General features: G+C 48.2%; 1 protein-coding gene across 1 annotated transcript in view; it reads right to left on the bottom strand.

Moving 5' to 3' along the window:
• Positions 1-1,671: 1,671 nt before the first annotated feature.
• The window catches only part of ANKAR (ankyrin and armadillo repeat containing), a 46,349-nt gene continuing 35,914 nt past the window's right edge, over positions 1,672-12,106 (bottom strand). The window contains exons 20-25 of the mRNA XM_081096373.1: positions 11,233-11,391; positions 10,075-10,192; positions 8,899-9,008; positions 6,262-6,458; positions 3,599-3,645; positions 1,672-1,936 (exon numbers count right to left, since the gene is read on the bottom strand). Of these exons, the coding sequence (XP_080952499.1) occupies positions 1,689-1,936; positions 3,599-3,645; positions 6,262-6,458; positions 8,899-9,008; positions 10,075-10,192; positions 11,233-11,391 (879 nt within the window). The 3' untranslated portion in view covers positions 1,672-1,688. The remainder of the gene's footprint in view (positions 1,937-3,598; positions 3,646-6,261; positions 6,459-8,898; positions 9,009-10,074; positions 10,193-11,232; positions 11,392-12,106) is intronic.

Genomic DNA, 12,106 nt, shown 5'->3' with positions numbered 1-12,106 from the left:
GGTAACTTTGGCGAGCGGAATATCTGTTAAGTATAAACGTGCCTGTCACACAGGTATGTTCTCTGGAGCAAACAATGTGTCTACGTTTCTGAAAACCCATCTGAGATTTTAACAAGTAGCGTGCAACTAACTTCTCGTTGTGCATTGTACTTTTAAAAAAATTCCTCTATTGTTGAAAGTATTATGGTGACTCCCCTTTTTCCCGATTGACCTCCTCCCGCCCCCCCTCCCCCACCCCGCACCGGCCCCTCCCAGGCCTTCACCACCCTATTGCACTGCCCTTTTCAGTTGACCACATATACTTATATCCATTATTTGAGAAATTTTATTCAGTTGATGAAAGTGTATGTGACGAAAAGGGTTTGGTTTTGTTTGGGGATGATTTCCTTGAATCTGGAACTTTGTACTGCAGGTGTCCTAGCAGCCTGTCCCCTTCTCCCTGCCTGGATTAGAGCGATGTTAACTGTAGGGACATTGCTGTCGAGTGTTCGGTGTCCTTTGAGAGGTTTCACCAGGAGCTTTTCTGTGATGTCATCCACGCGGGACAAGGCGGTAACTGCCTAGTCAGTGGCTTGCTGTATGGAGGGACTAGGCCAGTGATGGCGAACCTATGACACTCATTTTTTGGGTTGATTTTTCTTTGTTAAATGGCATTTAAATATATAAAATAAATATCAAAAATATAAGTCTTTGTTTTACTATGGTCGCAAAAATCAAAACATCTCTCTATGTGACACGGCACCAGAGTGAAGTTAGGGTTTTTCGAAATGCTGGCACGCCGCGCTCAGAAGGCTCGCCGTCACCGGCCTAGGAGGTAAGGATACAAATCTCCGATGACAAGACTCCTTTGCTTGGTCCTGCCTTACAGGCACTTCCCGTTGGGGAATTCCATGAGTAACTCTCCCACCCCCGCCTCCAGTGGTCCTGAGCCACAGGGGAGCCCCTCTCCGTGACACCCCGAAGGAGGCCCTCAGTCAGCGTGGCCGTGGTCAAGGCGGCCGCCACATTTCTCAGCCACACTTTTGTACCCGATGGTCGTGAGCTCGGGCTTTTCTTTTTAAATGAATGTTTAAAGGGATACATTTCGGGTGTGAGAAGCCTCATGCATTTGTGGTATTGATCCTTCGATACCTCCAGGCATTACCATGAGCGTGACCTTGTGGGCAGCGTCCCAGTTTAAACGTCTTTACAGCACGTGACACAGGTACCCACGATGCCGCTGGCCAGCGGCTCTGCTCTGGTGTCAGTGCAGGACTTCCCTTCTAGAAACTTCTACTCATCTGTTGAGACTGGAGTCAGGCCTGGTTTAACCCGGGAGACAGGCTGAGCGCGATCTGCTAAGTGTCGACATCAAGAACCCCCATTAGAAAAGATGACGCAACTATGTTACGTGCATTTTACCACAATTACAAATAAAACACTTCGCCCTGCCTGGGGTGGCTCAGTGGATAGAGCGTCGGCCTGCGGACGGAAGGGTCCCAACTTTGATTCCGGTCAAGGGCACAGGCCTGGGTTGCTGGCTCCATCCCCAGTGTGGGGCGTGCAGGAGGCAGCCGATGGATAATTCTCATCATGGATGTTTCTCTCTCTCCCTTCCTCTCTGAAATCAATAAAAATATAACAACAAAATAAACATTAAAATGTTTTAAAAAGTTGCTCAGGAACCCGTTCACACTGAAATGCGTTTATTAACCTTCTGCAGGCTCAACGTTGTCTTTCTGAACGTGTTTCCCAAGTTCGCTCAGCAACACTATTCTTGGTCTTGACACTTGGATGACGTCTGAGGACGTTGCAGATGCAAAGGAAAAGATATTATGCGACACAGTGGACGTTTTGGAGGTCTTGAAGAGCCCCATGAAGTTCGTTACAGGAGGCAATAAGGTCAGGGAATCTCGGGGCTGAATTTTCGGCCTTAGCTTTCTTCGGTGCTCTCTCCCTAAGAAGTAAGAGCCACAGTTAAAGGTCTGAGCCTCGGGATATCGCCACAGTCTCATCCCCTTAGCTCTGCATCGTTCTGTTTCCTCCCCATTCCAAACACACGAAGAGACAGCGCAGCAGCTTCCAGGCTTTCATGTCACAGCAAAACCTCGGGGGCAGCCAAACATGGTGGCCGACTTCCTACTGTGCCAAGTTGGCACTAACAAAGGACCAATGTCAACTGTTTTCAATAGGCTTTTGTGAAAGGAGGGATAGTTTAACACCAAAAGACAGTGCCAAAGGCGCTCTCTCAAAGGGATGGCCTTCCCCTTGAATGACATTAACTTTGTCCACAAACGCTCTCCATTGTCCACGTCTTTTCTTTTGTTGCCACACACCTGCAAAAGCTTCATCAGCCTGTGCCTGGCACCCAGGCTGTTTGGAAATCAATACGAAGGTAAAGCAAGAACGAGGCTGACCAAGGAGCCGTGCCCGCACCAGACATCCTTTCACCCACGATAGGCGGAAATACAGCCTCCCCTCCGCCCACATCTCGCTTCCCTCAGATGGAGTGAATGAGGCTGCTCTCCTCCTCTTGTTCTCTCTCCTCTTCTCTCCCTTCCCACTCGTGACGGGAGCACAGGGACCTCTGAATGGCCCGCCCTTGCTTTTCCCTGTGGGGCAGTGGGTACACCAAGCAAGACGGAATCTGGCCCTCCACCAAGCACACTCGAGCAAGCACTAAGCTAAACGTGAAATCAACAAGTCATTTTTCCTCGCCTCTGTCTACGGGGCCCGGGTGGGTACCATTATCAGGTCTGGACTTGGGTTTCAAGGGCATCCCCCCCAGTGTGTGTGACACTACGGAGTGTAAGGGAAAGGTGGGCTGTGCCCTACGAACTCACGAGACAAGGTGTCCACGGCACAGAACAATAGCAAGGGCGTGGCTGAGTCAAACTTACTAGTACGTGCTGTTTCCGTAAGGACTTAGCACTGTGCGTGGCTTGTGAGAAAGGGCGAAGGAGGAGGAGTTTCTGCCGACTGGTGGTGGGAAGGAAGGCCTTAAAGCAGGGGTGGGCAAACTTTTTGACTCGAGGGCCACAATGGGTTCCTAAACTGGACCAGAGGGCCGGAACAAAAGCATGGATGGAGTGTTTGTGTGAACTAATACATGTTAACACGGCTGCTGGTGAAGGAGCGGAGGGGAGAGCAAGAGAACCCTCCGCTCTTTCGGCTCCGCAGGCTGGATAGAGCAGCCGAACGGGCCGGATCCGGCCTGCGGGCCGTAGTTTGCCCACGGCTGCCTTAAAGGGTAAGCCCGCCGGTGTGGCTCAGTGCCTGAGCGTTGACCTATGAACCAGGACACATGCCCGGGTTTTGCGCTGGATCCCGTGTGGGGTGTGGAGGCAGCCAAGCAATGATTCTCTCTCTTCATTGATGTTTCTCTCTCTCTCCCTCTCCCTTTCTCTCTGACATCAATAAAAACATATTTTTTTAAAAAGAAATGTGTCACATTGGCTTATACATGGGAAGACATGTTAGGTGTACAGCATTCCAAACACAAGCGCTTGCGGGTCGCCTTTTCAGGAGCCCCGCCTTTTTGAATGTTTATACATGGAACAAAGGATTTCAGAGTGCCAGGGCCAGAAGGCACCCCGGAGAGAAAAGAAACACCAGTTACCTTTTCTGGAGAGAAGATTTATGCATGGCCCTCCATTTTTCTCCAGACTGAAAGGGAAAACATTTTCGTCAAACGAGAAACATAGAGAGGCTACGCAGCATGTTCCACAGCCTGTGGTCTAACTCATTCAGGTCGCCGGCAGTGTTTCCTACTCACTGACTCACTCAGCACACTGGAAGCATTGAATCTGCTTGAAGGGATCAAGGAAAGCTTCGGGGGGAAGACCACTTGGGCCGGGTTTTGAAGAAAATAGGTCTTGGGGGGATGCGGTGGGGCGTGCCCCGGGCAGAGGGGAGGGGTGAGGGATCACAGTGCTTAGAACAGCACAGCACGGCGGGTAGAGGCACTGCACAGTCTGGTGCGCTTAGAAGTGAAGGTATCTGGGGCGCGATAGGAGACGAGGTTGGAGAATGAAGATCAGGTCATTGTGTGTTAAGAATGAGAACATGTAGCCGGGCGGGTGGCTCAGTGGTTGAGCATCGCCCATGCACTGAAGGGTCGCTGATTTGACTCCCTCCCAGTCAGGGCACATGTGCAGGTTTGCGCTCCATCCCCAGCAGGGGGCGTGCAGGAGGCAGCTGATTGATGTTTCTCTCTCATCAATGTTTCCCTGTCTCTCTACCTCTCCCTTCCTCTCTAACAAATCAATAAAATGTGTTTTAAAAAGAATGATAAAATGTCAACTTTAAAGTAATGGGGTACCAGTGAAGTGTTTTAAGTCAAATAATAACGTGTACCTGAGTTAATGTGTGTGTGGGTGGGTGGGTGGGGTGGTGGCTTAAAAATAAGTATTATTTTAATCATCCCATACAGATAACCTGTAAATGTGGCATTGCAAACACGTCCTGGTGATAAAGTGCAAGTCTTGATTACAGTTAAGAGATAACAGTGTCCCGAATGCGTTCCTGATTACTCTGGTGGGGACCATTTGCTGTGTCCTCCTTCAATGAGGGAACTTCACGGCTACTGGGTGGCAATGAAAGCGGCTAGTGTTGGTCGCCTGTGTTTTCACGGCGGGTCCGTTAACGATGACTCCCTCCACACTTCAAGATGGACGCGGCCGAGGGCTCCTCCACTACCCCGTCCTCGGTGTGGACGGGAACAGAGAAGAGGTAGACACTCCAGACAAACAAACCAACAAGCTGTTATGGTCCAGCCACGATCGGCCTCTCTCTGTTCCCGGCAGCGCCATCAAGGAGCACTGTGTGGACGGGCATGTTTATCGTCCCGAAGTCCCCCGGCTTGCCCCAGTGACCTTCCACGCCTTTCCCATCGTGTTATGGACACCGCACTCCTGTTCGGGGTTGTTACGAGAAATAAAGCGGGCAGTCCATGTAAACGCTCTCAGACAGTGGTTCTCAACCTTCTGGCCCTTTAAATACAGCTCCTCATGTTGTGACCCAACCATAAAATTATTTTCGTTGCTACTTCATCACTGTCATGTTGCTACTGTGATGAATCGTCATGTAAATATCTGATATGCAGGGTGGTCTTAGGCGACCCCTGTGAAAGGGTCGTTTGACCGCCAAAGGGGTCGCGACCCACAGGTTGAGAACCGCTGCTCTAAGGCGAGTGCAAAGCACTATTGGTGATGGGTTAACTGTTACTTGCTCAGCAGTTTCACCATTCTGACCAGTTTACGGACTTCTTATAATCCTGAGAGTTGAGTGTTTACAACGATAGGGGGTGCCATTCGCCTCGCTCCTCCTAGATTTGTGTAGTTACTACAATTCCCCAGCAGATGGCAGACAAGTGTCCTGAGGGAGGGTTTTCATTTTTGTTTTTTTAAAAAATAATTCCCAAAAAGTTGCCTTATGGACTCGCTGAGGGAGGGACTACTAAATAGTGCTTCCGTCATTTATCCTAAATTATTTTCAACCAGTAAGCATTACTTTCTAACGCTGTCAATGACAGCCATTGCCGTTTCGCTGTCCCTGGCGGTTCAGATAGTTAGGGAACGCGGTTAGGCGTCCGTTTTCCACGGCATCGCAGTGAACGTGACTCTGAGGAGCCCCGGTTTAGAGCCGAGCCGATCCCCTCTCCTCTGTGACTGCAAAGTCCGTAGACACAGCCTGCCAGGGTCGTTGCCTGCATTGAGCAGCGCCGCTTGCGCGGGAGGCTTGTCATTCCGCTCGCGCCCAGAAGGAACCGAGCCGGCGTCCGCGCCTCTCCTCTCTTTCAGAGACTCAAGTTCGCGATGACACTCCAGCGCGGGTGCGAAACCCTCGGATCAATGCCGGCAGCTGGCGTGACCCCGACCGCCGGGCCGGTGGGACCCCGCTTTGGGTCGTTCCCCAAGTCCCACTGGAGGCCAAGTTCCCGGCGGGGTCCTCAGAACTCGCAAGTGTACCCCAGGCCACCCCAAAACGGCTTCCTGGGTCAGACGTGGAGGCAACCAGGCTCCCCAAAACTTTTCTGAAATGCGAGTTACCCTGGCCAGGCAGGATCCCCAAGATCCGGCTGCATTCGCGTCTGCACTCGCTGCTGCTCGGGGAGAAGTGAAACAGGCTTTGGCGATGGACGTTTACAAGGAACTTGTCCTTGGGTGTCTGAGGCACAGATTCGTAGCACGGGGCGTGCCCTGCTCTGACCTTCCTTACAGGTCGGTGAAAGCTCCTCTATCAGTCATCTCACCCCTGCCACCTCCCCTATGCGCACCATACCTTAGGGAAGGGAGCCCCACTTTTTGCTGCATTCTAAATTCCTTCAGAAACGCCGGGTTAATGCTGGCGTCTCTGCTGATGCTGTTTATTATCCGGAGGAACTGATTCGGCTTATTGCGGCACTCGCTCAGCAGCACGCGGAAAGCCATCGCGTTGTAGGTCAGGTAGCCGAGGGCGCAGGAGCAGGCTGTGCGCACCTGCGGGGAAGACACATCCTTCACCGTGCGCTCTGCTCTAAGGGCCCACGCCAGCGCTCAGCACATACTCATAGCAAGTCCCTGGAGCTAATGCCAGCAAATGTGCATGCCAACCGATGGCAGCAACAGCCATGCTTTTATTTACTGCTATTTACTTATTTACTTTTATTGATGTCAGAGAGGAAGGGAGAGGGAGAGAGAGAGAGAAACATCAATGATGAGAGAAAATCATGGATCAGCTGCCTCCTGCACGCCCCACACTGGGGATGGAGCCCACAATCCGGGCATGTGCCCTTGACCAGAATTGAACCCGGGACCCTTCAGTCCACAGGCTGACGCTCTACCCACTGAGCCAAACCAGCTAGGGCTCACGGCCAGGTTTTTATTATTTTTATTATTTTTTAAAATAATTATTTCTTGTTGAAAGTATTACACATGTCCCCTTTTTTTCTCCCACTGACCTCCTCCACCCCCCCCACCCCCGGCCCGGCCCACCGGCCCACCAGCCCTCACTGCCCCGTTGTCTGTGTCCATAGTCACGGCCAGGCTTTGAGCGGAGTGTCAGCTGCCATGGATTTCTAGTTGTTCTCAGTCCTGTCTGCATTTTAGAGTCACCAGGAGGTTTTTGTTTTTTGTTTTAAGTCCATCCACCGAATCGGCTCAAGGGTGGAACCTGGGCCTGTATGTTGTCAAAGTGCCACAGTGGACTCTAAGGTGCAGCCAGAGGCAGGGCCCTGGGGGCTGAACGAAGGCAGTGGCCCTCAGTCTTGCTGGTGCCTCGCTGTCACCTGGATAGCTATGAACATGACTCAGCCTGGGGGCCACCCCCCAAAACCGATTTTATTATCTTGGGGTGCAGCCTAGACATTATGATTTTTCAAACTGCATAGGTGACTGTCATAGGAAACCAGGTGGGAGCCTACAGCATACAAGTAGGTTAAAATTAATGCACTCGGGCCCTGGCCAGTTTTGCTTAGTGGTTGGAGCGTCGGCCTGTGGACTGAGGGGTCACGGGTTTGATTCCGGTCAAGGGCACATACCTCAGTTACAGGCTCGATCCCACTTGTGGAGGCAACCAACCGATGTGTGTCTCTCGCATTGATGTTTCTCTCAGTCTCTCCCCCTCCTTTCCACTTTCTCTAAAAAAATCAATAGGAAAGAATAGCCTCTGATGAAGATTAACAACAACAACAACAACAACTAATAATAATAATAATAATAATAATAATGTGCTCGGGAAAGCAACTACATTTTCCTTTGGCAAAAACAAGCAAGAACAAGTATCAGGCCATAGGACACAGGAAAAGTCCTTTCTTTCCTGGAAGGAAGTAGTCCTCTCTGCCTGTGACCTTGAGATAATGAGGCTATGATTAATTATTAATCATAATTAATAAATATGATTAATTAACGTGTACTGCTGGGCAGTTCTTAGGAAAATCTGTTAATGGTGGCATAAGAAATGTCATGGAGTAAACATGAACCCCGCCCTTGCTGGGTACCAGAAGCTGACACTCTGGGCTTGCCATTGGCATCTGACTGCCCAGGCACCTTCCACGCCTGGACAGCGGTTCTCAGTACGTGGTCCCAGGGTCGCTTTGGCTCCTGGGAACTTGTTAGAAATAAATGCACATCCTGGGGCCTGCACGGAGGTATTGGATGGGAAACTCTGGGAATGGAGCCCAGCCATATGGCGTAACAGGTTTCCCTGGGTGTCCCAATGCACCCCAATGTTGGAGAAATACTGCCTTAGACCCTGGGGGGAAGCGCAGGGGAACACTCAGAGGCAAACGACTACTGGGCAGCCTGCCTTCCTCACACATCCATCCTCATCTCGAACTCTGCTTGGCAGATGAGGAAAACTGTCCAATGGATTCCACTTTCATTCATTCCAGAGAATCACAGAAACGACAGTGAAGTCATAAAATGGTGTGGGATATTGTATAAAGATTTTAATTACAAATTCGATATCATCAGTGTACTCATTGGTAGATTGAATCTTAACTATCAAAGATAAAACAAGTTTTCCCATGTTGTGGGAACGGGAATTACGGGTGGTGGGTACAGTTCTAGAGAAACCATCTCAGGCTGTGTTAGGAACATGAGCTGTTCTGTAACCCCGTCAACCTGTGGGGAAATCAGCCCACAGAGATGAGAGGGAGGCAAATTATAGTCTCAGAACATTCAGTTTTAGAATTACTTTTTGTTTGTTTGTTTTTTAATATATTTTTATTGATATCAGAGAGGAAGGGAGAGAAAGATAGAAGCATCAATGATGAGAACGAATCATCAATCAGCTGCCTCCTGCACGCCCCCCACTGGGGATGGAGCCCGCAACCCAGGCATGTGCCCTGACCGGGAATCGAACCGGGACCTCCTGGTTCATAGGTTGATGCACAACCCCTGAGCCATGCCGGCTGGGCTAACATTACTTTTGATTTACCTCTTCTTTTCCGGAGTACAGATGGTAGCAGAGCCGCTGGACTGTCCCTAATGTGGCAAATGCCGCTGGAATCCCAGCTCTGGAGTGAGCCAGGCTGGCTATTAAGTTCCCTACAAATTAAACGAGAAAAAGGCTTTGTGCTACAGATAAGCTGTGCTCTTGGTTATCTGCACATAATGTTAAAAACGTCTGAGTCCTAAGACAGGTCTGCTAATGAAGAAGTGCTGAGAAAAAGCATTTATATGTAGAATAAACTTTCCCCCAAAGTATGGTCTGGGTTTCTGTCACAAACAGTGCAAGTGAAGCAGGTCACATAAGAGAGGGGACGCCTGAAAGCCCGAGGTTTTCTTCCCAGGACAGCAAGTCGAGGTTCCTCTGCTGCCTTCAAGTGGCCCATTTCAGCTAAAGAGCAAATACCTTATTTATTTATTTATTTATTTATTTATTTATTTATTTACTAGGGGCCCAGCGCGAGAAATTGTGCGAGGAGGTGCCCTGCCTCCCGCCAGAGCGCCAGGCCCGAGAGGTGCTCCAGCGCCTGCTGCTGAGCGGTCCTTACGGCTGAGGGCATGGCGTCCATTTGCATATGATGAGCCTTTTATTATTACGATTTCTGGTGGTAGTTCCTCCCTCGGGCTGTTATTCTGCTACTGTTCCACGTCATGTTGAGAGTGATATATGAACTCAATGACTACTGATTGATCATCTGGGGAGTTGGATCTGGACTCGATACAGTCACATGGTTAGCATGGTGTCAAGACCGCTCTTGGGCCCCCTGGCCTTGCTATACCACAGATCAGTGTAGGGAGCCCTTCACTGTTAGCAAAACATGGGCCATTGGTCAAAAGGAAGCCAGGCGGAGGGGCGTCGGTACAAATCTGTCGCTACTGTCAATCAGTGTGTGCCTGCTCTTACGGTAGCTCAGAGTTGAATTCTCATTTTGAATTCTGGAAAAGAGAAGGCAGGGTTTGAAAACGTAGGGAAAGCCGAAAGGCCGTGTTCGGAGTTTCTGCTCCTCGTTGGGGTGCAGCATAGACGGGCATGTTCCCCTGTGGGCCCCGGCTTCCAGCTGCGTGACAGAGTGTCCGGCTGGTTTCTTTGCTCGGGCTCAGGCTACAGAAACGTGTTTGCGCAACTAGCTTTAGGCGGCTACAATGAGACGCTGGTCTTTCTTACCTGTCAAGACAATCGTGGTGGACTGGAGGGAATACAGACTATCGATCAGAATAGTAACCCCTCTTGAAGACAAAGTGATATGGTCCACATCTATGATGACTTTAGCTAATATAATAATCTACAAACGAAGAAGAAGCAAAGAATCATTGAGCATCTTCTACTCAGCCTCGCTGATTAAGCTTATTGATGCATTGATTGATTGATTTGGTACATCTCAGGGAGGTAAGAGGAGTAATTTGGCATGATTGACTAGAAGAGAAGCAAAAAAAAAAAAAAAGGGAGGGGGGAGAAAAGGGAGAGAAGCAAGAGGCAGGAGTAGGAGTTAGAGTCCTTGGCCCTATCTGGTCATTTTAGTGACCATGGGAGGCCATAGTATTCTTTCTACAATGTTTGTAACTTTTATATCCTTGAAGTAGGGTTCATATGAAAAGCTTCTCGCCTCAGCCGGTTTGGCTCAGTAGATAGAGCGTCAGCCCAGGAACTGAAGGGTCCTGGGTTCGATTCTGGTCAAGGGCATGCACCTTGGTTGCAGGCTAGATCCCTGGCTCCGGTTGGGACTTGTGCAGGAGGCAACCAACCAATGTGTCTCTCACACACTGATGTTTCTGTGTGTGTGTCCCCTCTCTCTAAAAAAATTCAATGGGAAAATATCCTTGGGTGAGGATTAACAAAAATAAAAATAAATAAATAACTTTAAAAAAAGAGAAAGAAAATGCTTCTCCTAAAAATCATAGGGGAAAAAAGAAGAGGGAGAATAAGACAGAAGAACCCAGGTACATCTAGCTGTCATGGGTTGAAGCATGAGCGTGGTCAGCTAAAGATTCTGCAGGGAACTCTTGTGTTGAATGCCACCTTGCGCTACCTTATCAAACGCAGGTGACGAAAGTACTTCTACCTGCCTATCCACCCAACAGCGTTTCATAAACATCAGGTGGTGTATAAAGGCAAAACTTCCATTCTAACTTGTAACGTTCCATATAAATGAAGAAATCCTCATAGGTAATGTGTTTTGTTTTTCTAATGATGTGAAAGGGGCTGGTGTGAAAACTACTGTGAATTTTACAAACCAGGAACCATTTTTCCAGATCCAAACTTTTTTCTAATGTTCAAGTTTTCACTAAAACGACACCCATGGAAATGTCAACTCCGATGTCACACCTGAAATGCTGCCATCGCCTTCTCAGTTTCAATGGTTGATTCAAGAAAAGGTTCAAAGATGGACAGGGTCATTATTCCATTTTCCAAAATTAAATATTGTTGAAAGACGTCATTGAAGGCAAAAAGGGTTAACGCGTAGCCTGCTCTTAAGCGGATGTCCTAGGAACAGGAGAGACATGAGTTATCTTTAGCCACTTCACTTACCATGTTATCATGGTCAGAGGGTTTCATTCTTGCCTGTTAAAATATATTGCATTCTTACCTCTACGAGTAAAATAGGACATTAATGTATTGGCGAGAATAGATAATAGTTACTCCAGAATGTTATTGACCAGAAAAAATAGAGGATTAAGTTGTGGTATCAGGTAGAAGAAAAGAGGAAAAATTAATTTTTAAAGGGAATGTTAGATTACTGGTTATACAACCAAATATCTAAATGGTAACAGGAAACTCTGTAATTTTATTTTCCCTCGACTATTTTGTTTTAACATTTTATTTGCAACATTTCAAAGTGGTGTTAATAAATCAAAACTTCCCTTGTACAACAGGCTATCTATTGCATGCTATGCATTGTGGGACGATTATCATCTCTTAAAATAAGCTCATTTGTAAAATTCTTTTGTACTATATTCTAAAAGAGAAATTTTAAATAAAAGTGATTTACTTCTTAAAATCACATTTTAACATTTTAGGGCTGGGAAAAGAGCAAATAATAATTTTCCTTTAGAGATCGTCTGCTTGCCAAGGATTAACAAGTATGGTAGATTTTCCAGATAGACCCCAAAGATAGAACCTTATGACTAAGCCTTATTTTTAACATTTTACTTGAACAGTATTAGAGAGAGAACAATTAATCTTAGTGAGTTTTCTTCTG

Source organism: Myotis nattereri, assembly GCF_964212035.1.
Source record: "Myotis nattereri genome assembly, chromosome: 7".
NCBI lineage: Eukaryota > Metazoa > Chordata > Mammalia > Chiroptera > Vespertilionidae > Myotis > Myotis nattereri.
The sequence above is the reverse complement of the archived record's forward strand: the minus strand, read 5'-3'. Positions and strand labels throughout refer to the sequence as shown.